Raw genomic sequence first — 27,229 nt, forward strand, 5'->3', positions numbered from 1 at the left:
ATAAAGCCACAAGTGGCCTAGAAGAAACGAGATGTCATGAGAGTGGGGGGGGTAAGTAATAGAGCATTGAGTAATGAAGCTGGGAGAGTCATGCTGAATAACATAGAGAATGAGTCCATGAGTGTGGACTTGAATGAAGTTAAGAGTGGCAAGATATATGGTGATTCTATGATTAAGGGTATGGAGAGTGGTATGCATGAGGAGTGCTTGGCTGGTGGGACAACAGAAAGAGTGGCTTTAGCAATAAAGAGAGGGCATGAAGCAGACAAGATGATAGTTATGGTGGGTATGAATGACCTGAGAGGTAGTATAAATCAGGTAGGAAAAGATTTAAGAACATTATTAGATATTGTGAAGAGGAAAAGTGTCAATGGGAGGATAGTGTGTGTGTGTGCTGCCTCGTTTTGACAATTACGAGTTAAGTAGACGAGCAATGATAATGAATGATATGATTGCAAAAATGTGCAAAAAAAGAGGCTTGGAATTTGTTGATGTTTGGTGTGTATTTGAAAGAAAAAGACAGTTGTATGCTAGAGATGGACATGGAAGGACATAAGCAATTGAAAAAGTTATTGTTTTCGGAACAAGTTGAAGTTATTGGGTAGGGAAACTAATATTGAAAAGGTTGAGTGTAAGAGAGAGAAACTTTAGCACTGATTGTATATTTAATGATCCTTATATGCAGAATAAATTGCAGAAGAGAGGGGATAAAAATCAGCATGGGACTACGGAAGTTAGTGACTTATATATCAGTTCTAAAGCCAGTACAAGATCTAGAGGGAATCTGCAATTTTTGTATACCAATGCTAGAAGCATTCAAAATAAGAGAGAAGAATTTTTGGCATTAGTCAGTGCAATCTCACCAAAAGTTTTAGGCATTAGTGAAACTTGGCTGTCAGCAGAAGATGTGGTCTCTGGAATTGAATGTGATGGGTACAGTATTTTCAGGGGGGATAGCAGAACAGGGGGAGGAGTACTATTGATGATAGCTGATGTGTTGCAGCCAAAGAAAGTAGTATATCAAGATGATAGACATGTGAATGAGAGTTCATTTGAGGGTCTAGTGCGAAATAGTGACCAATGCAACCAAATATACAGTTGGATGCTGCCATAGGCCAGGAAGTACAGGAGGAGATATTGAATTCATGCATCAGCAAATTAGTGCAATGAGTGAAGGCTTAGTGATTATTATGGGAGATTTTAATTACAGTGATATCAACTGGAAGGAGGAAATATCATGTAGCAAAAAGGAAAATGAGTTCATACATCTTCTACGAGATAATCACTTGAAACAGCACATAACTGAGGGGACACGTGGTATGAGAGTGTTGGACCTGGTTATTGGTTCAGAGGTTATATGCATAAGTAAGGTGTCCTCGTTACCTCCAATTGGTGAAAGCGATCATGTAGTATTGACTTGGGAGGTTGCAAAATCTGTGGATTTTTCTTAAGAAGGGGTATATACAGAACTACAGGTTAGGCATTATAACAAGCATCTGAGCAAGCTTGCAGCCATCCCATGGCAGAACATATTGCAAGGGAAAGATGTTAGCAGTGCATGGGATAAAATCAGCGGGTATCTGAGGAAAGCAATATCAGATTGTGTCCCCATGGTCAGGAGGTCAAACAAGGCAGGCGTTAAATGGATGAGCAGTAGTATCAAGCTTGATCTGCAAAAAAAGAAAAGGTTATGGAGAATTTACAAGGAGAAAGGCAACCAGTACACCCATGAGCAGTACAAGGCTCAAGCTAGGAAGGTTACCAGCATAGTAAGAAAAGCTAAATCAGATTATGAGAAGACCTTAGCCAAAGAGATCAAGGGTAATCCCAAAGAATTCTTCCGCTATGTGGCAAGTAAGAGGAAGAATGACTTTGGAAGGATAACTTTAGTGGGTGCTGATGGTATTGAGGTGACAAAATCAGATGTAATAGTCGAGTTACTGAGTGATCACTTTTCAAAAGTCTATCACCCAAGTGAGGATATCTCTATACCTGTAGCAATACCTAATGTGAGAACTGAAGCTAAAAAATCAGGTATTAAACATATTGCAAAATTTAAATGCAAATACCGCTGTAGGCTTAGATGGACTATCAGCTCAGGTGTTGCGTGAATGTGCAAATGAATTGTCAACCCCTCTTACCTGGATATTTAATTTAAGTTTGAACTCTGGTAGGGTCCTTAGGGAGTGGAAGTTAGGCAAAGTGGTTCCTTTGCATAAGGGTGGCTCTAAAACTGCGGTAGTTAATTACAGACCAATCACCATCTCAGGAGTAGTGGTAAAAGTATTGGAAAAGTTGGTTAAAAACAAAATTCAAGAATGGATGGATCAGGATATGATACTCTATACAGGCCAACATGGTTTTGTTAAAGGTAGATCCTGCCTTAACAATCTATTAACTATTTATAATAGAATAACATCTGAGTTGGACAAAGGAACAGGCTACACAGTGGTACTTCTGGATTTTGCTAAGGCTTTTGACAGGATACCCCATAGAACACTATTACGCAAATTGGAGCAGATGGGAATGGATATTAAATTGGTGATATGGATAGGAGAATGGCTCAGGGAGAGATACCATAAGGTGGTGTATGGAGGAGCCGAGTCCGGAATGAGGCAGGTGACCAGTGGTGTGCCTCAGGGCTCTGTGCTTGGGCCAATGTTGTTTAATTTGTATATAAATAATATAGGAAATGGCTTAAAGGGAGATATTCAGTTGTTTGCTGATGATGCAAAGTTGTGTAGCGCAATAAAAAATCAAGCTGATGTTGAAAGTTTGCAGGATGATTTAAATAAGCTGGTAAAATGGGCAAAAGATAATGGATGCCAGTTCAATGTGGAAAAGTGTAAAGTCATGCATTTTGGGATTAAAAGATTACCAGCTGTGTACTACATCGATGGAAAGGTACTCCAAGAGACTGATGAGGCCAGGGACTTAGGGGTGTTGGTAGATAGGGAGATGAAGTTCAGAGGACACATTGCTAAGGTGTCCAAGATTGCACATAGGATTACTTGGTTGTTGAGGAACACACTGACATCCAGAGATAAAGAGGTTATTATTCCCCTTTATAAGGCATTGATACTTCCACAATTGGATCACTGTGCTCAGGTCTGGTCATCTGGATTCCTTGGAGATGAGGAGGCTGTGGAGAGGGTTCAGAGAAGAGTGACCAAGTTGGTGAGTGATATAAAAAATGCCCCCTACATTGAGAGATTGAGAGCTTGTGGAGTGCAGAGATTGGTTGATAGGCGAAGAAGAGGGGATATGATAGAAACATTTAAATTACTGAAAGGGTTTTATAGGATTGATGCAGGGGAAATGTTTCAGCTGTGTGATAGTGATGGAAGAACAAGAGGTCATCTCTGGAAATTAAAGAAGAGTGTGGTTAACAAAGGTGTCAGAACAAGGTTTTTTGCCTGGAGGGTGGTGGTGAACGAGTGGAATTCATTGCCTGACTTAGTTGTGAGCTCTTCGTGTGTAAATGAATTCAAGAAGAGATATGACAGATATTGTTTTGCTAGTTTGGGTCTCCCGCGATGAGTCTACTGACTCCATGGAGATACCTGTAATAATAATATTGAAATGCCTCATGACTTTTTGTTGAATAGTATATTCATCAGATTTTTGTTAATTTGCAACAAGTATATGATAGCATGAACATGGAAAATTATATGAGATTATGGTACACTTTAGAATACTAGATAAGCTAGTAGGACTTACAAGGTTAACAATGAAAAATCAATGGAAGCACAGGTTAAAATACAAAATGATTTAACAGATCCCTTTCCAACAACTCAAGGATTAAAAAAAGGAGATGGGTCTAGCTCCAATACTTCTCAACTTAGCTTTGGAATACTTTATTTAATCAATGCCAATAGATGCTAAAGACATTCTAATAAACAATTCACAAACAATTATAGTGTATGCAGATGACATTAACATCATGTCAAGAACAAAACAGAAAGCAGAAGAAATGTATTTGGAACTAGAAAAATCAGCACAGGAGATAGGACTAAAAATTAATCAACAAAGACCAAAATAATGATTAATACTAAGCAGAATCAGTTAACTGATAAAAATGTAAAAATAGGAGTTGAAATCAAAAAAAGTGGAACAATTTAAATATTTAGGAGTAAGGATCACTAGCCAACCAAATGAGATGGTAGAAATGAAGAATCTAATACAGAGAGATAATCAGACTTTCTCTTCTCTTCTCTCATTGAAAGACTAAAGTAAAAATACATAAATTGATAACTTGTCAACTGTTATTTATGAATGTGAAACCTGGATATTTACAGCAAGAGTGGAGAATTTGATTTCAGCATTTGAAAGGAAAATCCTTAGAAAAACATTTGGACTAGTGAATGATAAGGGATTCTGGAATATCAGATACAACTATGAGTTGTATGAACTTTATAAACAACCCACAGTATACAGTGTAATCAAGTTCAAAAAGATGTAGTGAGCAGGACATGTTTTTCATATGGAAAAATGATAGTATTCTTATAAAGATAATCAGTAGTAAAATTATTGGTAAAAGACCAAAAGGAAAATCTAGACAAGATGGATAGACACCATTAATCACGATAGCAACATCATCCTACCGTGTTCAAACTGGAGAATAAAGTTTTGGACAGATAGGACTGGAGGCAACAAATCCAGGAGTCAAAGACCAAAACAGATTTGGGCTATAGAGCTATAAGAAGAGGTATATGTATAAAATCGACACTCACTACAAACAGCAATACAGCAAACTAATTCACTATAACAAACTATTCAGAAGCTTCAGTCAAAACTTCACGGCATCATCACATGCTATTCTATATATGAAATTCACTATAACAAACCATTTCTTTTCCTCATGAATTTGCTACAACAAAAACTGATTATATGCATGCATGCACGCACGCACACACACAGACAGATGCATGATACTTGAGGTCTTTATCTATTTGTGTACTTCTAATTTGTGAAATGTAAAACCTTGAATATATTACTAAGTTATATTCAGTGGCAAATGTTTCTTAATTTATATTGCAAGGAATTTTCAATATTTCAATATTGAATACTGCAAAAAAAATACAAATCTAGATTTAACTAGGTATCAACAAAATATTGTTTATTGTTTTGTATAACTATCCAACTAGAAATAATTCTTGACAATTGAATACATAAGAGCCATACCTTCTATACAACGTCCTTTAAAGAGAACTCTCTGTTCTAATCTAAATTTTGCAAGTGGCTCAACAGAAGAAAAATTTATTTCCCGAGAAACAGCTCGACATTTTAATATCTTCTTTGGGACACGTGCTGTAAAATAATCCAATCAGCAGTTTTAAGAGAAAATTTATTATCATGATGCATTTTCATTAATAATCTAATTAATGAAGTAGGCACATAAATAGTTTCTAGAACATAAAATAAACTGATGTAAGAGTTTAAACATACCTTTAAAAAGTAAATATATAAACTGTGCGTGTATATACACACACACACACACACACACACACACACACACACACACACACAAAAACATATAAACAAATAACAAATATTCGTTAAGAACCTCCCCCACCAGAATACTCTCCATCCTTCCAAAGACCCTTGACTTTTCTTAACTATACTTGATACTATCCAGAAGAAGACAATCTGGTTAAGAGATGACCCATAAACTCTCATGGACTCACTCCAATCACTTTCTCATAAATGATCTCTGTTCCTGACTTACCTTTTCTGTAGGTATTTTAATAGGAGCATGTTATTTTGGCCATCATTCCGGCACTTTCCTCTAAACCTATAAAACAGGAGCAGCTGCTGGTCAGTATCCATTCACAGTCCAGCTTTAAACTTACCGAACCAACTTCAAACCCAACTCTCATTTCATCTACCTCTGTCCCTTGTTTTCCCCAAAGATTACCTTCAGCTATAGCTTGCAACTTCATGTGTCAACAGCCAGAGATCGTTAAGATAGGTCTGGCTGCCAGCAGTCGCTCTAGATTATTTAGCATTACCCAGGGTGCAACAAGTGGAGGCGAGCTAGGAATACACACCCTCTACTGGTTTCCAATTTTGAGCAATATTGCACCACCGAACCGGCACAGACAAGATGCTAGTAAAAGAGTACAAAAAAATAAACAGCAATCCCCGTTGCCAATACAGGAAAACCTAAAATATATAAATCGCCTTAAATCCCAATGGCCTCCACTAATACTGGCTGAATAGTAAATAGCAATTTCGATGTTAATTCGAAATGGCTAGAAACTTGGAAAGAAAAATCACCACCAGATTTAAACAAGTATACCCTTCCCAACCAAAATCCAAAAGGGATTGAGCTTCCACGTCATCTATGGAAAAGCCTAAATAGGATACACACAGGACATGGTATTTGCACAGACAGCTTACACAAGTGGGGAAGATCACATACACCCCAATGTGACTGTGGGGCCATAAACCAAACAATCCAGCACATTGTGTAGAACTGCAGCATAAGGGCCTACCCTGGTGATGTGAGAGTTTTCTGAGGCAGATCCTTCAGTTCTTGATTGGCTATCTGAATTAAACTTAAAATTTTAGTGACTTTTTTTACCTGATATTTGTATATGTGCATTACTTGTCTCTTTTTATTGTCTGCACAAATATGTATTTACATGTTCTGATGTCATGTGTCTTTATTATGCCATATACTAAATAAATAAATAAATCTTCAGCTATTCAAGAAACATATCAACATGTGCTTACTTTTACACGACTTGCCCACATGGCACAGATATGGTTAATACACATGGTTATATATAGATATATATAAAAAGAGGAAATACGTAGTCTGAGAGTCTTTACAAAGTTTTTTTAACTGTGGCATGTGGCAGCATGGATGAGGTCAGGTGTTTGAAGCCGACAGCCATGAGTCATATGTTCAAAAAATAATATACTGTGAAGAAAAAGTTCATCATCATCATCAAATTCCTGCCATGGGGTGTGCAGGATATGATAGTACTACATGAAAAATTTACATAATTGCTAACTTCCTATCTACAATTTTCCTCCAAATCAGTCTATTACCCGTCAAGACTCCAACATTATTAGATCTTATATTTCTATCTTCTAAGGCACTTCTTACCGTATCAATCCACCTATATCTTGGTCTTCCTCTGAGTCTTTTTCCTGCCAATCTGACAGAGAACACTTGTTTTGCTAATCTTTCCTCTCCCATTCTGTTTAAGTGACCATACCACTGAGATTAACTCTGCTAACATATTCCTGGATGCTGACAATGTCAAGTTCTTTCCTAATATCCTCGTTTTTAATGATAATGAAATGATGCCATCTGTTTATGCCCCTAATCTTTCTCAGGACTTTCATATCTGCAGTCTCTAGTCTTTGGTCAAGTGTTTTATTTCTGACCCAGCTCTCAGATCCATAAGTAAAAACTGGTTTGAACACTCTTGTATACAACTAATTTAGTGTTTTAACTAACTTCTCTCTTATTTCATATAAATTTATTCAATTGACTTCCTACCATACCAGCTTTGTTGATTCTGTTGTCTATTTCTATATTTAATTTACCAACTTCACTAAAAATCGTGCCTAAGTAGCCAAAATGTTTTACTTGTTCTATAGAACAAGTAAAACATTATAGGTTTCCCATTCACAATGCAGTTGATATTTTCAGTGTTTCTGCCTATTTTCATTGTCTTGTTATTGCTGACCTTCATACCATATCCATTACAACAGTTATTCAATTTAGTCAGAGAATCTTGCAGATTTATTTAGAAGTACTGTATAACATCATCCGTATAAAGCTAAGAGCTGACATTAACATCTCCAATTTTGATATCATGTTTAATACCACTTTCCTTCATAATGTGATTGATATATATAATGAATAACAGAGGGGATAATGTACATCCTTGTCTGACACCAGATTTAACATTAAACTTGTACTTCCTTCAATTCTAATTGCTGACTTACAACTCAAATAAAGACTAAGTATTGCTTGATATAACCCCATTGATATCATATAACTGTAGCATTTTGAACAGCTTTTCTCCAGGCACCATGTCATATGCCTTTTGCAGGTCTACAAAACTTAAATGCAGATCTTTGTTATATTTGCACGATTTCTCAACTATTTGTCATAAAGTGAAAATCTGATCCTGACTTCCTCTATTTGGCCTGAATCCAGTATGTTCTTCACCAAGCTTCCCTTCCACAATCCTTCTCAACCATTTCTCAAGTAATCTTACCAGGAACAATCAGTAGGGAAATACTTCTATAATTCTCACATTCAGTTTCATTTCCGTTTTTATATATGGTACTATGAGAACTCCACTCCAATCATCCAGATTTCATCCCTCTATCCAGGCCTTCTGAATTATGCAGTCCAGCCACTGTAAGACTTTTATACCTCCATACTTGAGCATTTCTGGTCAAATATCATCTACTCCTGCTGCCTTTCCACATTTCAGACCTTCGACAGCTTTTTCTACTTCAAGTATGGATACGTATTCATCCCTGTTGAGCGTTTTTTTTTTTTATTAGTGTGCTATTACTGCTTGTTTCATTTAGCAATTTTTCGAAGTAATTACTCCATACTACAAGGATATCTTTTTCTCCAGTTTTCATATCACCTTTATCATCTTTAATTCCTTTTACAGCAATCTTTCCTCCATTTCTGAGCTTCTTCAACAACGTCCAGAATATCTTGCCACCGTCTTGATATTTATTTTCTAGGTTCCTACCAAAGTCTTCCCATGACTTTTGTTTAGCAAGTTTTACACAGTGTTTAGCTTTCTAACATTTGTCTCCATATTCTATAAGAGCACAATTATTATTATTATTATTATCATTACTCATGCCTCCATGGAGTCAAGAGACTCATCATGGGAGGTCCTTCTTAGGAAACACAAAGTCTATCATACCACTCCTTGAACTCATTAACCGTTCTTGCTCTCACCACTCTCTCAGGCAATGCATTCCATTCTTCAATCACCCTCCATGCAATGAAACCTCTCCTCAATCTCTTGCTCACAGCTTCCTTTCGTAACTTCCAGGGATGGCCCCCTTGTCATCACCCCTTCTCACTGTTCCACCAGGCGAAAGAACTTCCCAATGTCCACCCTGTAACTACCTCTCAACAGTTTAAGTCTTGATCATATCACCTCTTCTTCTTCTATCCACCAAACTCTGCAGTCCACATTCCCTCAGCCAATCCTCATAACTGATAGTGTACAATCCTGAAACCATCTTTCTTATCTGCCTCTGTACCCTTTCCACATTTAATTTATCCCCTTCAAATCCTGGGGATCCAATTTGAGAATAATAGTCTAAGTGTGGTCTGATCAGGGTCTTATACAGTGGAATGATAACTCTTTCATCTCTGCAGGTCAGCATCCTTCTCAGTATTGCAGCAATCCTCTGGGTTACCTTCACCACCTTTGCAATATGCTCCATGAATTTCAGTTTTTCTATCAATCATCATCCCCAGATCTCGTCTCTCCCTACTTCCTCCAGTACAGCTCCTGCAATTGAGTATGCAACCTCCCATCGATGGATCCCAAACTTCAAGACTTTACATTTTGCTGCACTAAACCACAATCCCCATTCATTTGCCCATCTGTCTAGTTTATTCAAATCCTCTTGCAGGGCTGCCACATCTGCACTATTACTAATAACCCTTCCCAGCTTCACATCATTTGCAAACAACTGAATATCCTCTTGCAACCCATTGACAATGTCATTAATATAAAAGTTGAAAAATACAAGTTTCAGTACTGAGCTCTTTGGAACCCCACTTGTAACCTTCTGCTTCCTTGATATTGCTCCACCATACACAACTCTTTAATACCTATCAGCCAATCCTGAATTCAGTTGAATAACAAGACATTTAAACCCATGTGCTGCAACTTAAATATCAGCTTATCATGTGGCACCCTGTCAAATGCCTTTGCAAAATCCAAAAAAACGGCAGTATATACCTTTCCCTCATCAACTGCTTGTCACTTAATTATAAAAGGTAATCGTATTACAAAAGCAAAAGCGCCCCTTAACAAATCCATGTTTACTCTCACAGAGGAACTATATACAGCGTTGGGCAGACAAAGGTAATCTGTCTGCCCAACGCTGTATATAGTTCCTCACTAATTTCTCCAAGATCTTAACAACTACTGACGACACATACAAACTGGTCTATAATTAGACACTTCCAGTCTGCTACTGCCCTTATGCAATGGCACTATCTTACCTTCCTTCCATTCCTTGGGTACCTTTCCTGCAGCCAGACTTTTACTGAAGTGCAAGGTCAACGGAGCTGTCAGTTCTTTAGCACATTCTCTCAAAACCCATGGTGAAATACCATCCAGTCCCATGGCTTTACTGACATCCAGAGTACTCATTATTTGGAACACTCTCCTCTTGCACCTCTAAACCCTGAACTTGCCCTATCCCTCTAGTATTAAAACCTTCTTCTCCAGGATGAAATACTCCAATAAAGTGCTCATTGAACAACTCCACTATGTCCTCTGCATCAGTCACTCTTTTCCCATTTTTATCCTGCAATGTCATTCTTCCACAATCATTTCTCCTCCTACTGGCCACATAACTAAAAAATTACCTAGGATTTTCTTTGGATCTTAGTTCCAATCTCTTCTCATATTCCAGTTTTACCTTCCTCACCATACTTGTCACTCTCCTGGCATGTGTCTTATATTCTTCATGCATCTGTTTTCCACTCCTCTCCTTATATCTCTTCCATAATCTCTTTTTCAACTGCAGTTCCTGTTAAATATTGTTTGTCATCCACTTTACACCAAATTGTGTCTGCTTCTTCACTCATGGAATACAGCTTACTATTGCTGCTAATAAATATTCCTTCACAATTTCCCAAGCACTAATGATATCCTGGCCTTCCAATACTGCCCTTCAAGGAACTGCCCCGAGTTGATATCTAAGACTATTATAATCACCTGTCATATAATTCCACATACGTTCCCCGTCTCTTTGATACTCCTGCATGTCTATTCATCTTCCAAGTCAAAAGCACATGGCCACTCTCTCCAACTGGTGGGAGAAATGTCATCTCAGTTATTATCAGCTCTTCTGATGCTATGACCAAATCCAAAACTCTTGAACCTCTTGTTCCCTCTATTACATGTTGCCTAAGACATCTGTCTCTCAAGAATTCTAGAAATTCCACTCAGTTATTACTACATGCATTTTCCTCTTCCCAGCTTATACTGCTGTAGTTAAAATCTCCCATAACAATCATTCTTCTTGCATTTGCCAAGCTCAACTGCCTAAACATCTCCTGCTCCCCACCCTCTGTGCTCCTTGGTTTGTAGCAACACCCCACTAAATATCCTGTCTTGGCCACTTCTACCTCACACCATATGCTTTCAAAACCATTAGTGTCACTGCCTTCCAAAGCCTCCACTCTTAGAGGACATCAGTCATCACTTATCATAAGCAGTACTCCACCACCACATTTTCCTCTCCTATCCTGCCGAAAAATGCAGCACCCTGCTACTTCAATTCCTGTTATTATATCATCTTCCATTAACCACATCTCCAAGATCCTAATAATCTTTGGTCAGGCTGATGCTATCAGCGCCACCAATTCATCTCCTTTATTTGAGATACTTTTGGCATTAGTATAAAGCATAAAAATGTCACTGTTTCTATATCTATCATTATCCCTTCTGGACCTCCACTGGGCTCAGTGTTACCTGATGTCGTCCCCCTTACCCCCAAGCACTCATTCCCACAAGAGGCTACCCCTGCTACCATCCACCCTGAAAATTCTAATTTCCCTGCATTGACACACCGACTCATTCAGAAAACAGCAATCTCTCCAAATGGCTTTTCCTTCCTCATTCAAATGCAAGCAGTCTCTCGCATACAGTTCCCTTCTGTCCTCAAATGCTCTCCACGCATCCACATATTCCAATCCTCTCTTCTGACACATTCTGGCTATTACGCTATTCAGTATTACTGCTCTTCTGCTCAGCTTTTCACTATCATATCTGGGAACACAAACAATCTTTACTCTCTGTGTTTTCTTTTGTACAACCTCAATCAAAAAAATCTCAGATCTGTTGCTGCCTGATTTACATTGCCTCTCAAGTCATTTGTGCCCACATCACAATCATTTCATCCACTCTTTCACCCCTCTTAATTGCCATAGCCACACTTTCTATTGTTTCTCCAGGCAAACACTCCTCTGGCATCCTATCTTGCACACCATGGATCATTGCGTCTCCATACATCACACCTCTCACCACTCTGTTCCTTGATTGCTCACCTGCATCCCTCACACACACACACACACACACACACACTCTCTCTCTCTCTCTCTCTCTCTCCTCTAATCCTTTCTCTCTGTGTCCCCACTACTTACCTGCTTTCCTGACATCGCTCTATCTCTGGTTCCAGTGCTCCCTTGCATTCCTCTCATTTCCTCTCTCCTACTATTTCCATTCTCTCCTCTTCTATCATTCCCATATCTCTCTCTCTCATTCCCTCTCTTCTATTGTTTCTATTCTCTCCACTTCTATCATTCCCATACCTCTCTCTCATTCCCTCTCTTCTACTGTTTCTATTCTCTCCTCTTCTATCATTCCCATACCTCTCTCTCATTCCCTCTCTTCTACTGTTTCTATTCTCTCCTATTCTATCATTCCCATAACTCTTTCTCACTCCTACTCTGATTCGCCTTGCATTCATCTCTTCCATTTGCCTAATCTCATCTTTCATACTTCTCATCTCATTCCCGAGATATTCCACCTCTTCATTCGGCTCATCTATCTCTCTCTCTGCAAATTAGTCACTCTTACTCGCCATTCATTCTCCCAATCAAGACTATCTCCAAAAACTTCACAGTCATTCAAGCCTTCCACACTCCCGACTCTTATTTTTTCATTCATATTTCACTCTTCATTCTATCCTATCACACTACTTGTCTCCCGACATTCATTTCCCGTCCCTGACACAACTAGGTCAGTTATCGAAATATCTAATTCATTAAATTCTTCTCATTGTCTACATTTCGCGCATATACGCACTTCCCCTTCTCTCACCTGCCACATATCCATCTTCCGGAACGCATACATACTGCAAGCACTGCATACCACAAAATCCTTTATTATATTACGCACAATAAGCTGACTTATTTGCAGGAACTTTTGATATGCTTTCCTCTTTTCCTTCACTGCCTCTTTAATTTCCTGTGTCCACCATGGAGTTTTGATTTTTCTATCCTTGCAGACAACCTCACCACATGCCTCTTTGGCTGAATCAATTAGTGTTTTCTTCAGAACTTGCCACTGAATCTCCAAGGTTTGGTTCTTGTTCTCAACTCTTTCATTTTTTCTTGAATAATGTTTGTGTATTTTAGTCTACAGTTCACATCTGTGAGCTGCTCAACTTTTATTCACTTTAAAACTTTCTTACATGTTCTTCTTTTCAATATGAAATTCAATTTTATTCTGCTCAAGACTAAATGGTTATCACTTCCAATTTCAAATCCTCTGTACACTCTGGTGTACAGAGGATTTGAAATTATTCGACAATAACACATAGTCAATGAGACTTTTCTTACTCCTTGCCTCTTCTCTCCATGTGAAAAAGTTTTAAAACTTTTTTGCATGGAGAGAATGCTTAAAAAGTTTTACAACTTTAACTTAGTAGTGAAACTTATTAAAAGGATGGAAATACATATTATTACTGCAGTAGCCTCCATGGAGTCATTTAACTCGTCATAGAAGGCCCACTCAACAAGCAACATACTTATCATACTGAACCTTGAAATAATTTACTCCTGCATTCACAATGCATTCCACTCACCCAACAACTCTCTATGTAAAAAATCTACTCCTCACACATGAACAAGGACCATCCTTGGAAGTTCTATAAAGATGTGATGTCCTCTTCTCGCTCTTCCCATCTTACTATTATAAAATATTTTTTCATATTTTTTACAAAGTAGTTACAAAATGTTTGGTTATGAAAATATAAAAATTTTACTGAAGCTTTTATTCCATTAAAAAAAATAAATAAAAACAGGGTGTCATAAAAGTTTAGAACAGAAACAGAGACAGAGAGCTGAATATAGAATTTTTTTTTCAAGTATTCTAGGTACACATTAGAAATGAGGATCTTCTTCCCACAGAAATTTGATATGTTGCATAAAACTTATTATTAAAAATTATTTGATTTTTAATTGGAAAAATTTCAAAAACTACACCAGAAAATCCGTATGTTTGGATGTCAATCTGCCCTCCCAAAGGAAAATATAATCCATCATATCTTCTTCATAACAAGAGATGATATGGTTAAATAGTATATGGTTTACTACACCAGAAAATCCGTATGTTTGGATGTCAATCTGCCCTCCCAAAGGAAAATATAATCCATCATATCTTCTTCATAACAAGAGATGATATGGTTAAATAGTATATGGTTTATATATATATATATATCCACATGGTTAATATACAAATATATAAAAAAGAGGAGATATGTAGTCTGAGAGTCTTTAAATTTTTTTTAAGTGTGGCATGTGACAACATTGATGGGGTGGTGCATTTGAAACAGATAGCCATGACTCATATGTTTCAAGTATAATAAATTGTGAAGAAAAGTACCAATTACAAAAGCATAGCATTGTTAAACATGATGCAAAAATTCATTATATAAAAAAATTTATAGACTGGTATGGTGTTGGAGTAATAAATTTCAGATCATTTTTTTTACGTGATTCTCATGATACCTAATAGTACATTAGTACCACAAGGACTGTTTTATTTTTTTTATTTATTTATTTTTTTTTTTTTTTTGTATTTTACAGTGTTTTTTACATAGTCTAGAAATGCAGCTCTAGACCAGACCAAATATAAAACTCTTTCTTTTAAGGTTACACGATAAACAGCATTCATACTTACGAATTTATTGGCAGGGGCATAAGATTTGTGTCCCTAAATTCATAAATATGAATGCTGATCACCATGTAAACTTAAAAGATCATCATAATCCATGGAGATTTGACACACAAGCAGTGCAGCCTCTACGGTAAGCTAAAGATACGTGTTTCCTTGTTAACTAATCGACTGATTTCAACATGTGTGTTTTGTGTCCCTAAATTCGTAAATATAAATACAAATATAAAACTTTTTCAAGCTACTTTGGGGCTGTTCCAATAAGCAGAGCAGTTATCTTACACTGGGAATGAAATTCATCTCACACCTGAGAGACAATCATAAAAACCCAAGTTGTATTTGAACACACACACTGTTTTACCACTGCTATGTTAACCACTCAACCAACCAGATCAGTAATGTGTCTATGTTAGTAATGTTTTGACCTTTACATTAAGGGCAACATCTAAGGAGGGGTAGACATCTATGTGTGTAGAGAAACAAGCTGAACTACATCTCATCACAGCAAACATAGCATTAATAATTAACCAACCAGCCATTGAACCTATAACCTTTGGTGCAAAATAAATAAAATAAAATAACTTACATGAATAGCAAAGTGGATAAGATTCACTTGGATTCATTTTTTTATGTAGCTTCCATCCACGAAAGGTTTGTGAACCTACAATACATTTCTACTGTGGGCGGATTAAGATTTTATTTTTACCTGGTCCAGAAACCTTGCTCTAGACATCAAACATGGAACTTTTGCAATCCAGGCTGCACATCACATTGAGTCTGAGACACGTTACAAGTGTAGAAGTATGCTATCTCCTAGTGGTGGTAGGACCTGGGTGCCTTTGGGTGGCTAAGTTGCCCACTATGCTATTTTCTCCCTTCTGGGGTTAGTAGCCCTGCTAACTGAAAGGTTTGTGAACCTACAATACATTTCTACTGTGGGCGGATTAAGATTTTATTTTTACCTGGTCCAGAAACCTTGCTCTAGACATCAAACATGGAACTTTTGCAATCCAGGCTGCACATCACATTGAGTCTGAGACACGTTACAAGTGTAGAAGTATGCTATCTCCTAGTGGTGGTAGGACCTGGGTGCCTTTGGGTGGCTAAGTTGCCCACCATGCTATTTTCTCGCTTCTGGGGTTAGTAGCCCTGCTAGAGTTTGTTCCATTGCTATGAGTTCAACAAAGCAAAATGAGGACACTCTCTCTCTCTCTCTCTCTCTCTCACTTAGGGAGGGATCATTCCTGTGATTGACCTTCCACTTGACTTGGATATGTGACATCTCTGTCATCTGTCTCTGCAATGTATACAAAGTAACTTCAACCACTTCATGAGAAGACCAGCTATTAGATCAGCATTGAATTCCATAATGAATATGACTCTATTGCAACCATCAACACAGAGACAATATATTTGTCCCACTTGCAGCATGGCCTTTACTACTCTAGCAAGCCTGAGTATGCATTGTGAGCAAAATATTCCATCACCCCCCCCCCTTGTGAACCCTTCTGCAACTTTAACTCTTCCTATAACATCCACTTTTCAAAATATCTTGGTTTAACTATCTCAGAGACATTTTGTCTGCTCAGACTGTCAGAGTCTTTACCACTGCTATTGGTCTTACCATTCACTGACATGCAAAACATCCCAACGCCGCTACTGCTGAAGTTTATACTGAGCAGACAAAAGTACAATGGACAACTGAAGAGAAACACTCTGCAACTTCCAGTGTTCCTACAACATCCAATTATCAAAATATCTTAGTCCAACCAGGAACATCATCTCAAAGACACTCTGTTCTGCCCAGAATGGCAGCAAAATTTGACTACCTCTATCAGTCTGGTGTTCACCATTATGCAAAACATCCAGTTGCTGTTAATGATGAAATTTGTACTGAACATGTGAAAGCAAGGTGGACTGTTAAATAGGAACATCATCTAGCCTTCCCTGAAGCCTCATTAGCTACAGAAAACAATATAGCTCATATCAATCAGGTTTCGGCAGAGGTTCTATCTGGGCAGACAATAGCTGCAATCAAATTGCATTGTAAATTATCATCCTGGTAAATTCTCTACAGAACTAGTGATGCAAATGCAGATATCTGTGTTAGAAGATCTCAAAAGAGCATAAAATACCCCTGTACCTCTTGCTCTTTTGCAACCATCTCAAGAGAAGAATAGGGCCAGTACAATTCAATCTTTTCTTCAAGTACACCTTCAAATTCTCAGGATCAGCCTCCTCTCTCTCTCTCTCAGTATAGTCAGTGAATATTATTAGAATTATAACTCAACGAAGTATCGATTACAGCAAAGCATAATCCATCATTTGTTCAATCCAAGTGAAAAGAGAGAAAGCTTCTTTATGCCCAAATGCAGGTATTATTATAAAAAGAATAGAAGGGTTTGTGCTAGAATAATACTAGATGAAGCATCTCCACCTCCAAGTGAGATGTGTGAGGTGTTTGTCCAATTTTAGAGGGATGTGTTTTCCACTCCACTACCATATCTACCTGATTTAGCTCTTTCTTCTGTTTCAAGGTCCATTCTGGAAGCAGAACTTTTCCATCCATCTTCTTTTGATGAAATAAAGTCCTCACTTCCAACTAGTACATCAGTTGTGACAACAGATGGCTTTACTGCTGCAGAGTTTGTGGGTCCTCTGCCTATCTTGCAAGATTAAATTGATCTACTTCTGTTTGCCAAATGTCTACCATCATATCTTTGCCAAGAACAGGGTTCATTCCAAAGAAGGAATGATGTATCTGTACCCTCTGAGTATCGTCTAATTACACTTGCTCCTGTTCTCTTATGTCTCGTTCATCATAAAATGTTAGCTAAACATCTGCAGTCATACATCCAACATGATTTTAGGCAGAGTGCCTTCATCCCTGTAGATGGTTGTGCTGAGAACAAACACCATACTTTCCTCTCTTCTCTCTGAATCCCAATGCCAACTTTGGCCTCTCTTTATGGCATACCTGGACCTCCAAAAGACCTTTGACTGTGTCTCCCTTCAAGCTCTGTCTACTGCAGGATGTCCAGAAGCTTTTGTCACTGATATATTAGAGATTTACTTGGCAAATTCCCTTACTATTACCCTGGGCTCCAGACATCCATCCCAGCACCTAGGAGTGTACATCAAGGAACCCCCCCCCCCCACCCTATTTTCTTCAATTATGTCATTGTTGAGGTTCTTTGCTCTCTTCTGAACCACACTGGAAGAGAGCAAAGAAACTCAACAATGGCACAACCTCTCAGTGCCGTAACTACCTTTTCATGGACCTGGTGCAAGATTTTTTTTTTGGTCCCCAAAATTATCCCAAGAGCCTGTGAAGCTCAGCGGATGTGGTGTTTGCATACTATAGCGCTTGACCGCATGAAGGAAAAAAGACTTGGTTTCAAATCTAGTCAGCAACTAGAGAAAATTTTTCTAAGACCGGTTCCCGAGTTAGTCAATCTCTGGCAAGGCCAAGTGTGTTTTTTTTTTTGTCCTGTAAACTCAAGAAAATCGACCATAGAACCCACACTTTTTCAGACATTAAATATATTGGGTTAGGGGCCACAAAATGACAGCACTTGTTGAGTGCAGCATGCACCTCTTCACTACATGCTGTTTAATTAGCCTTGGGCCAGCTATCTCTGATTGGCTACCAGATTGAACTGCCCACTCAGTCTCCAAAAGTTAGATAGGGTTAAAATGGCCTCGCCTACTCCCTATATGGGAATAAAAATACGTTAGTTTATTTATTTTTTTTTTAATTATCCCAATGAAGTATCCCAAATCATGAAGATACTTCATCCTGGGCACTGTGCCTGTGCACCTGCCTAGTTATGGCATCACTGCAACCTCTTTTGACACAACCACTGTTAATGCTATCGCATTTGATGATGACCATATACTCACAGCTTCTACTAGAGAAGGCTTGCAGGAATTCTGTAATCTGTCCCATTTGACAGATTACGGAGTTCCTGCAATGTTAATGTGACAAAGTCAAGTATGGTTTCTCTTGCCTCCCCTCAGGTAGAGACAAGAAGACAATCTCTTGTTAGAAGTTGAGAACTTTGAGTTTTTCATGCATATATCGCATGTCCTTGCATTATATCTCAGTTCTGGAGGAATGGAAATACCCTGATGTTCTCTTCTCTTTGACAGGCCTTTCCTCTTTCTCATCCCCTCTAGGATCTTTTGCTTCTTCTCTCCATAAAGCTTCACTTAGATCTCAACCAGAGATTCTTCATTATGAATTATTTCCTTCTTCCTCTCTCTATCATGGGTTAGTTCTATGTAAAGTCTCTCCCTCTCAGTACTATCCCAAATGGATGTAGCAGTTCATTTGTAGTTGCATCTTCCTCACGATGTGCCACTAGCATTTTACCAAGCCACTATAAACCATGGAGATCTTGGGATTCCCTCATTTTGATGGTTAGTGCCTAGATTACGTCTATTCAGATTGCAGAAATTTCGTATCTGCACTTCAGAAGTATCTTGCTGCCTCTAGGACTTCATGTATTGAGGATGATTATCGACATACCTCTGGATGGGTGCTTGATGGAAGGACACAGATTATGACTGCCTTAGCTGAACAAAGGAAATGGGCTTTAATGTTGCACCACTCAGTTGATGGGGCCTGCATTACAAGAATCTAAGCATGTTCACTCTCAGCATCAATGGATCAAGGATGGAACTCACTTCTTGCTGGTTTTGAATATATAGATTTAATTAGGACAACAATAAATGCTCTACCAACTCAACCTCATATAACTCAGGGAAGAAGTGATGACAAGAACTGCAGAGCAGACTGTCAGAATATGGAAACTACCAATGTTGTTACTGAACACAATTAGAGTACATGTCAGAAGATACAATGCAATAGTGGAGGATTATAGAGAAGGATTAAGGAAGCCTGACCTTGTAGTAAAGAGAGGAGATGACTTAGTTGTTATTGATGTACAAAGTTGTGGGTGCCGGGCAACTGCGCACTACCCTCAATCATGAGAAAGCTATCTACCATGCTGAAAACCAAGACTTGGTACAGCTGCTTCAGGAAGAACATCTTTTGTTTATCGAAGCAACTGTATCTTTTAAAGGTGTATGATGTCAGAAGAATTATATGGACTTATTAAGCTTTGGATGCTCTTAGGCTAATTTTAAGATAATCTCTTTGCATGCCTTGCAGGAAATACACACACTGGTAGCATGGAGGATAGCACAGGATATTGTTGGAGGCCTAAGCTTCTTCTGGTCCTACATGTGAGACTACAGTATATAGCACTGTTTCAGTGAAAAATTAGAAATAAATCTCCAATAAGCAGGGAGGTGTTTCCACACTGGATGATGAAATTCTTTAGCTAAAGTACTGTTATTTTTAGATGAATGGATAACATTCTAACTTAAGAGTAAGGGAATTTCACTATCAGCTAGCTAAGGTTTTTCAAAAGCACTAGCTTAATAAAGTTGAATTCCTTAGTATGATAGCCTAGAATCCTATTCTTGGTTTTGCATCTTTACCCACCGCATGGGTTTGAGAGGTGTGTGAGAGTCTACAGTCTTGAAGTTGAAAACTGTTGGAGACATGGCATTCCTAATCTATTTTCAATATTTGGTTATGAATTGGATATGAATTTAATTAAGATGATAACCTAGAGTCTTCTTGTTAATCAAGCTGATGGGTGAAAAACATTCTAATTCTTTCAAGACATTATTATAGTATTCTGGAGATCTTTAACCATCATTCCTGTTTAGATTCGGATGGTTGATCAGCACTTCACAAAACTTTATACCATATACTGGTATGAAGTAATGACTGGGTGTTTTTCTAATATATTCTGTGGTCCAAGCATATGATCAGCAGCTCATAGCCTTTAAATATGAATTATTGTGTTCTTTTTTGTATTGGTATTATTCATCCTGATTCATCTGTGTAATTTAGCACACAATTCAGGCTAAATCATATGCACCTATAACTTGTGCACTCTTTACCTTGAGTGGATCAAGCATGGAAGGAATCCTTGGAGGAGCTGAATCAGCTTGTTAATTTTATAGGGGATTTAAAGGTAGCATTAAGAGTATAATTTAACAGGCAGACACCAATATTTCAAAAGCTAACAAAGTTTATCATGTTGGAGGCTTAATGGATTGTATACAGCACTCAGAAAGGATTAAAACAGAATTTAATACTTCCTATATATTGTCTCAGTCACTGAGACATCTTCAGGGATTACAAAAAAACTAATTAACATATACACAAATAACACACAATACTAAACCCAACCACGTGGGTGACACTAAAGTCCTACCTAGGTGGAGCGCTCTCTAAGGGCAGTTGTAGGTGGCCTGGTATGTAAGGTGGGATTTCTGATATATATGTGGAAGGCTTTTTTGGAATGAAAGTTGATAGAAAAAAGCCCTCGGCATTTATATTAGAAATCCCACCTTACATTTCAGGCCACCTGCAACCGCCCTTAGAGGGCGCTCCACCTAGGTAGGACTTTAGTGTCACCCACGTGGTTGGGCTTAGTATTGTGTGTTATTTGTGTATATGTTACTTTAGTTTTTTTGTAATCCCTGAAGATGTCTCAGTGACTGAGACAAAATATAGGAAGTATTAAATTCTGTTTTAATCCTTTCTGAGTGCTGTATACAATCCATTAAACCTCCAACGTGATGTCCTCACAGCACTTAAGCCTCTACACACAGATTAGTTATTCTTTTAGATAAGTCTTTTTAAGCAATGAGCGACTATGGCCGTATTGTATTCTTATTCCTTTTAGCTTGTTGAGAATTCTGCTGGCTGTTTTTTATTTGTTATAACCATTATTATTTTTATGTGCCTCTCAACCATGAAACATTGTAAACCTATAGTACATTAGTACTCTGGGTAGGTTAAGAATGTTTTTCTATTTTTATTAATTTTTTAAAATTTTTTTGTATTTTTATTTATTTTTTACATCATTTGGAAACTGTTCTCTAAAAACTAAACGTGGAACTTTTTCAAGCCATTTCAGGCATCCTATAAGCAGGGCAGTGGTCTCACACTTTGGCAAATGAAATTCATATCCCATCCAAAGACAATCACAAATGTTTATAAATATTTTGATGATTATCAGTATTTTGTTTTTTAGAGCTTTCATCAAGGGATGTTTTTTTTTTCCAAGGAGTAAATTATACTTATTTTTTGTGTGGGGTGGTGGCAAGAATCTACATGACAAGTGTATTTAGAAATGGAGGTGAAGCTGATATTCAATTTCAGCAGTAACTGTATATGTTTGTGCTGATTATTTAAGTAGCTGAAGAAGGCGTTCAAAGTTTGGTGGTCATTACTTTTTGTCCTTTGCAAATTATTTTGTGAACTATAGGCACAAATAAATTACTGTTCAATTTCTCATTGTGAAATTCACCCACATATTTTTACTTCAAACCGACAGCAATTTAAGAAGTTTATTATTGAATGCTATAGTTACTTTTTTTTTACTACTATTACCTGAACATAATATCCTAAATTTAAAAGTAAGTCACTTGTTTTTGTCTTCAAAACACAAATTATGTCAATATGGTATTTCAATAAATTAATACTTGCCAAGAAATCATATTCTTGATCCTTTATCCAAGTGTAAACAACCAAAATCTAGATACTTCACATCAAAGGACTTAGTATCACAAAATGGTATTTCTATAATTCCTGAACTAACTGCTTCTTTACCATTAATAGTGCCTATCTGTCTTGTTTCTAGTCAGTCTTTGTCCTCATTCACTGATTACAACAGCAAGAGGCTCATTTAATCAGGCTGTGCCATGACATCTAATTGGGTTATGTCATTCTGGTTAAGCTGATGAAGAATACAATTTGGTCAGCTAAGTTCCAAACTGCCCAGTCCATCCACATTCATACAGTAAGATGGACAGCTAGTAATGAGATACACCAAGAAAAAGTAGGAATTGGACATTTGATCAGTAGCTCCAGTTAGTTCTTCACAGTTCTCACGGGCAGTGTGGAGACCTCCTCTCCTCGTGGTGTGCACCCTGGGTAACGCTAATTAAGCTAGAACAATTTGGCAGCCAGTCTAACACTTAGTTCTCCTGGCTAAAGCATGCAGTCAAACAATACTGATTTTTCTGATTTTATTGATGATACTGACAAAAAATTGGGATTTAGCCTTAAGATGTGCCGACTGAATATCGAGGGAATTAACAGAACAAAATGTGATTGTCTCCACAAAATACTACAAGAAAATAACATTGACATCGTGCTTCTTCAAGAAATGCATGCTCAAAACGAAGACGACCTTAACAGAAGAGGAAAAATAATTGGTTACACCCTGATTGGTGCTACATAACACTGGAATTATGGCATTGCAACATATATTAAGGATGATATAGAAAACGCTATTGTCCTAATAATGAGAAGTGATAACGATAGTGAGTGTGAAAATCCAGAACATAACAATAGTCAATGTCTATAAACCTCCTTTAACATTATGATCTACAGATGTGATACCCACTTATCAACATCCAACAGTATGGATGCGATTTTAATAGCCTTCATGAAGAATGGAAGTACCATGATAACAATGACTGCAGTACTGCCCTCGTTCAATGGGCAGAAATAAATAATATACACCTTGTATTCGATGCTAAGGAGGATAGAAATAGCTTTAGATTAGCAGCATGGCAAATGGATTCTAATCCGAACTTATGTTTTGTTTCATTAAACACAGAAGGACAACTATTACCAGCAAGACGATACGTACTTTCTAACTTCCCATATAGTCAACATCAACCGGTGTTACCAGAAATTGGTATGCCGTTACCTATAGCAAGATCCTTTCCACAACCGCGTTGGAATCTTAAAAAAGAAAATTGGATAAATGTATTCGATGGATATCTGCTAGAGTCGTGGAGTACAAGAGATTTGTAGGAGCAATCATATCAACTGCGAAAAAATATATCCCTAGAAGTTACAGAAAAGTTCCCAGATGGAATGAAGAGAGTGAAAATCTTTATAAAGAGTTTCATCAAAAGTGAAGATCCTGAAATAGCAGATGAATTACTACATAGCCTGAACTCATCTCGAAAAACAAAATGGATTGATATGGTTGAAAACCTTGACTTCAAACAATCAAATAGATAACGATTTCTCCTGAGAAAATAGCTAATCGAATCGTTAATATATCAAGGGCACCTAGGGACCATGAACATACCAAGAAAGTTAAGAAAGAACTTAGAGCATTAAAAACAAATGTCCCTGCTTTCTCACAATATGCCGCAATCTTTGCTATAGATGAAGTAAAAGCCATCATAAAAGATGTCAAAGCAGGCAATGCCCCAGGCTTTGACGGTATTATCCGTCCTGAATTCCTGATCAATAGTGGGCCCAAATACTATAAAACAGCTTTCTGAATTCTTCTCTGATATATTATTGACTGGCTGACTACCCAGCCAGTTTAAGAAGTCAAAAATACTTGCTATTCTTAAACCTGGAAAAATGTCCCACGAGGCAAAAATACAGACCTATTGCTTTACTGAGTTACACTTATAAAATAATAAATTTAGTTTAATCCTTTATCCAAGTGTGAGCAAACAAAGTTTGCACCTGAAAGTATCTTCAGGACTGGGGTAAGGTGGTACAACACCAGGGCAACTCGTTGCAAAGGTGGAGCAAGCTACCAACACTCCTATCTCAGTATCTCCTATAATGCAAAACACATCTCCTTGCGGATATGTCTAATGTTATGCATTAAGGGAAGGGCCACTACCCAGAGACTAGTTCGACCTTTATTGAGGTCTCTTCAGTGGGAGCCAGCCCCAAGTGGAGATACCAGGCAGAAGCATTAGCAGGTCATCTCTACCTATAGGAGTTGCCAAATGGTGTGCCACCCTTTTTTAATAAATTACTCTGGATTTAGAGAAAGATGTTGAAAGTTTATTTTTCACTTGGTTAGAGTATAATAAATTTAGTTTAATCCTTTATCCAAGTGTGAGCAAACAAAGTTTGCGCTTGAAAGTATCTTCAGGACTGGGGTAAGGTGGTACAACACCAGGCCCTTCCCTTAATGCATAACATTAGACATATCCGCAAGGAGATGTGTTTTGCATTATAGGAGATACTGAGATAGGAGTGTTGGTAGCTTGCTCCACCTTTGCAACGAGTTGCCCTGGTGTTGTACCACCTTACCCCAGTCCTGAAGATACTTTCAGGTGCAAACTTTGTTTGCTCACACTTGGATAAAGGATTATACTAAATTTATTATACTCTAACCAAGTGAAAAATAAACTTTCAACACTTATAAAATGTTGGAACGCTTTCTGTACAACAGATTGTTTATACCAATCATGTGGCACGTCCTGAATGAACAAGCTGGTTTTAGAGAAAAATGGGATTGCTGTGACCAAGTGCTCACTTTAACATAATACAATGAGACTTATTTCTGGTACAATTAAATCAATGTCCACATGTTGGCTTCCGGCTCTTAGCAACATTGCTCCACCAAGTCTGCACAGAATTAAAGCTCTCTTGCAGGAGTATAAGAAGATTCTGGAGAACACCGCCCTACATACATTTAGATCTCCTAGACTTATATGTACAATGATTGAGATCGAGACATCCACCACTACAATTAGCCAAACAACTACTACAATCTAACTTTGACCTGAAGCAAAAGTGGCAAGAACAGTGGGAGAGCCACACAGAGGATATTACAAATTTTTTTCTCAACAAATTACATGAAAGTTTTGATGCTTGCTCAAACCTTCCACGAAAATCCTGGACTCTGCTTAAGAGAATATGAACTGGTCATGGCATATGGGTGGACATGCTTTTTTTAAATGGGCTAAACGACTGTCCACACATTGTGATTGTGGAGCTCAAAGACAAGCCATGGACACCATATTGTGACCCAATGTTATCTTAGAGCATATTCACGCAACAAAACGGACCTCTTAAGTGCTACTCCCGAAGCTATGAACTATTTGACTAATATGGATATAACCTTTTAATTTTACTGTTTTTTTAAAAATGGCTTTTAATTTTATATGTTTTTAAAATGACAGTGTATTGTACTGCATGTTTTTTTTTTATGCCATACAATAAATAAATAAAATAAATAAATTCTGGTTAAGCTGATGAAGAATACAATTTGGTCAGCTAAGTTCCAAACTGCCAGTCCATCCACGTTCATTCAGTAAGATGGACAGCTAGTAATGGGATGCACCAAGAAAAAGTAAGAATTCGACATTTGATCAGTAGCTCCAGTTAGTTCTTGACATTTCTCGCAGGCAGTGTGGAGACCTCCTCTCAGTTATCTACCTTTGGCTCTTAGAACTCAACCTCTCCCCCCCCACCAGGTGAGAGATGGGTAATTCATCAACCTAACTGTTCCCTTCTGTGTTAAGTCAACAATTTCTAGAGAGGTCTTAGGAGCATCACACAAAGTGTTAAAACATTATTCCATGATTTGCCAGGATTACAATTTTTCTGGAATTAGGAGTTGTGCAGAGGTAAAATTATTATTATTATTATTGTTGTTGTTGTTCAGGGCAACTCCAAGGAGTCGACAGACTCATCGAGGGAGGCCCTAACATCATGTCAAGAACAACTATTCGACATTGACACAGTATCTATCATACCTTGCCTTGAACTCATTCACGGTCGTAGCACCCACAACAGACTCTGGAAGCTTATTCCACTCATTCACCACTCTCCAAGTAAAAAACCTAGCTCTAACACCCTTCTCAACCACGCTCCTGCCCAGCTTCCATGCATGGCCCCTAGTCCTCCCACCACCAGTCATATTTTCAAAAATATCTTCTGGATCAATCTTGTAGAAACCCTTCAGTAATTTGAATGTCTCAATCATATCACCCCTCCTTCGCCTATCATCCAATCTCTGCAACCCACAAATCTTCAACCTATTCTCATAAGGTTCATTCCACAGACCTTCTATCATCTTGGTCACTCGTCTCTGGATCCTCTCCAAAATAATATCTAGAGTGAAAAAAAAAAAACTTAAAACAATTAAACAATTTGTAATATGTATGTGCAAAGAATGACTGGGGAGTAAAATTATCCCAAGAAGAAAACGTTCATCTTTGCCCAGAGATTTAGACAAGATTAAAGTGGAAAAATTATTATTTAATATATATATATATATATATATATATATATATATTAGGATAACCAAGTAATTTTATAAACTTGGTTATTTTAACTCCTAATCCCAAGTATGCAGACAATTAAGTTTGCACTTGAAACAAAGTTCAAGTCTAATGATGGTACAACACCAGGGCAACTATTGTAAAGGTGGGTA

General features: G+C 37.7%; 1 protein-coding gene across 1 annotated transcript in view; it reads right to left on the reverse strand.

Annotated features, from left to right (window-relative positions):
- PrBP (Prenyl-binding protein) overlaps positions 1-27,229 on the reverse strand; it is a 132,302-nt gene that overhangs the window by 38,244 nt on the left and 66,829 nt on the right. The window contains exon 4 of the mRNA XM_090391445.1: positions 5,185-5,310. Within this exon, the coding sequence (XP_090247571.1) occupies positions 5,185-5,310 (126 nt within the window). The remainder of the gene's footprint in view (positions 1-5,184; positions 5,311-27,229) is intronic.

Source organism: Typopeltis vanoorti, chromosome 4, assembly GCF_054136105.1.
Source record: "Typopeltis vanoorti isolate ZY-2024b chromosome 4, IOZ_Tvanoo_1.0, whole genome shotgun sequence".
NCBI classification, from domain to species: Eukaryota; Metazoa; Arthropoda; class Arachnida; order Uropygi; family Thelyphonidae; genus Typopeltis; species Typopeltis vanoorti.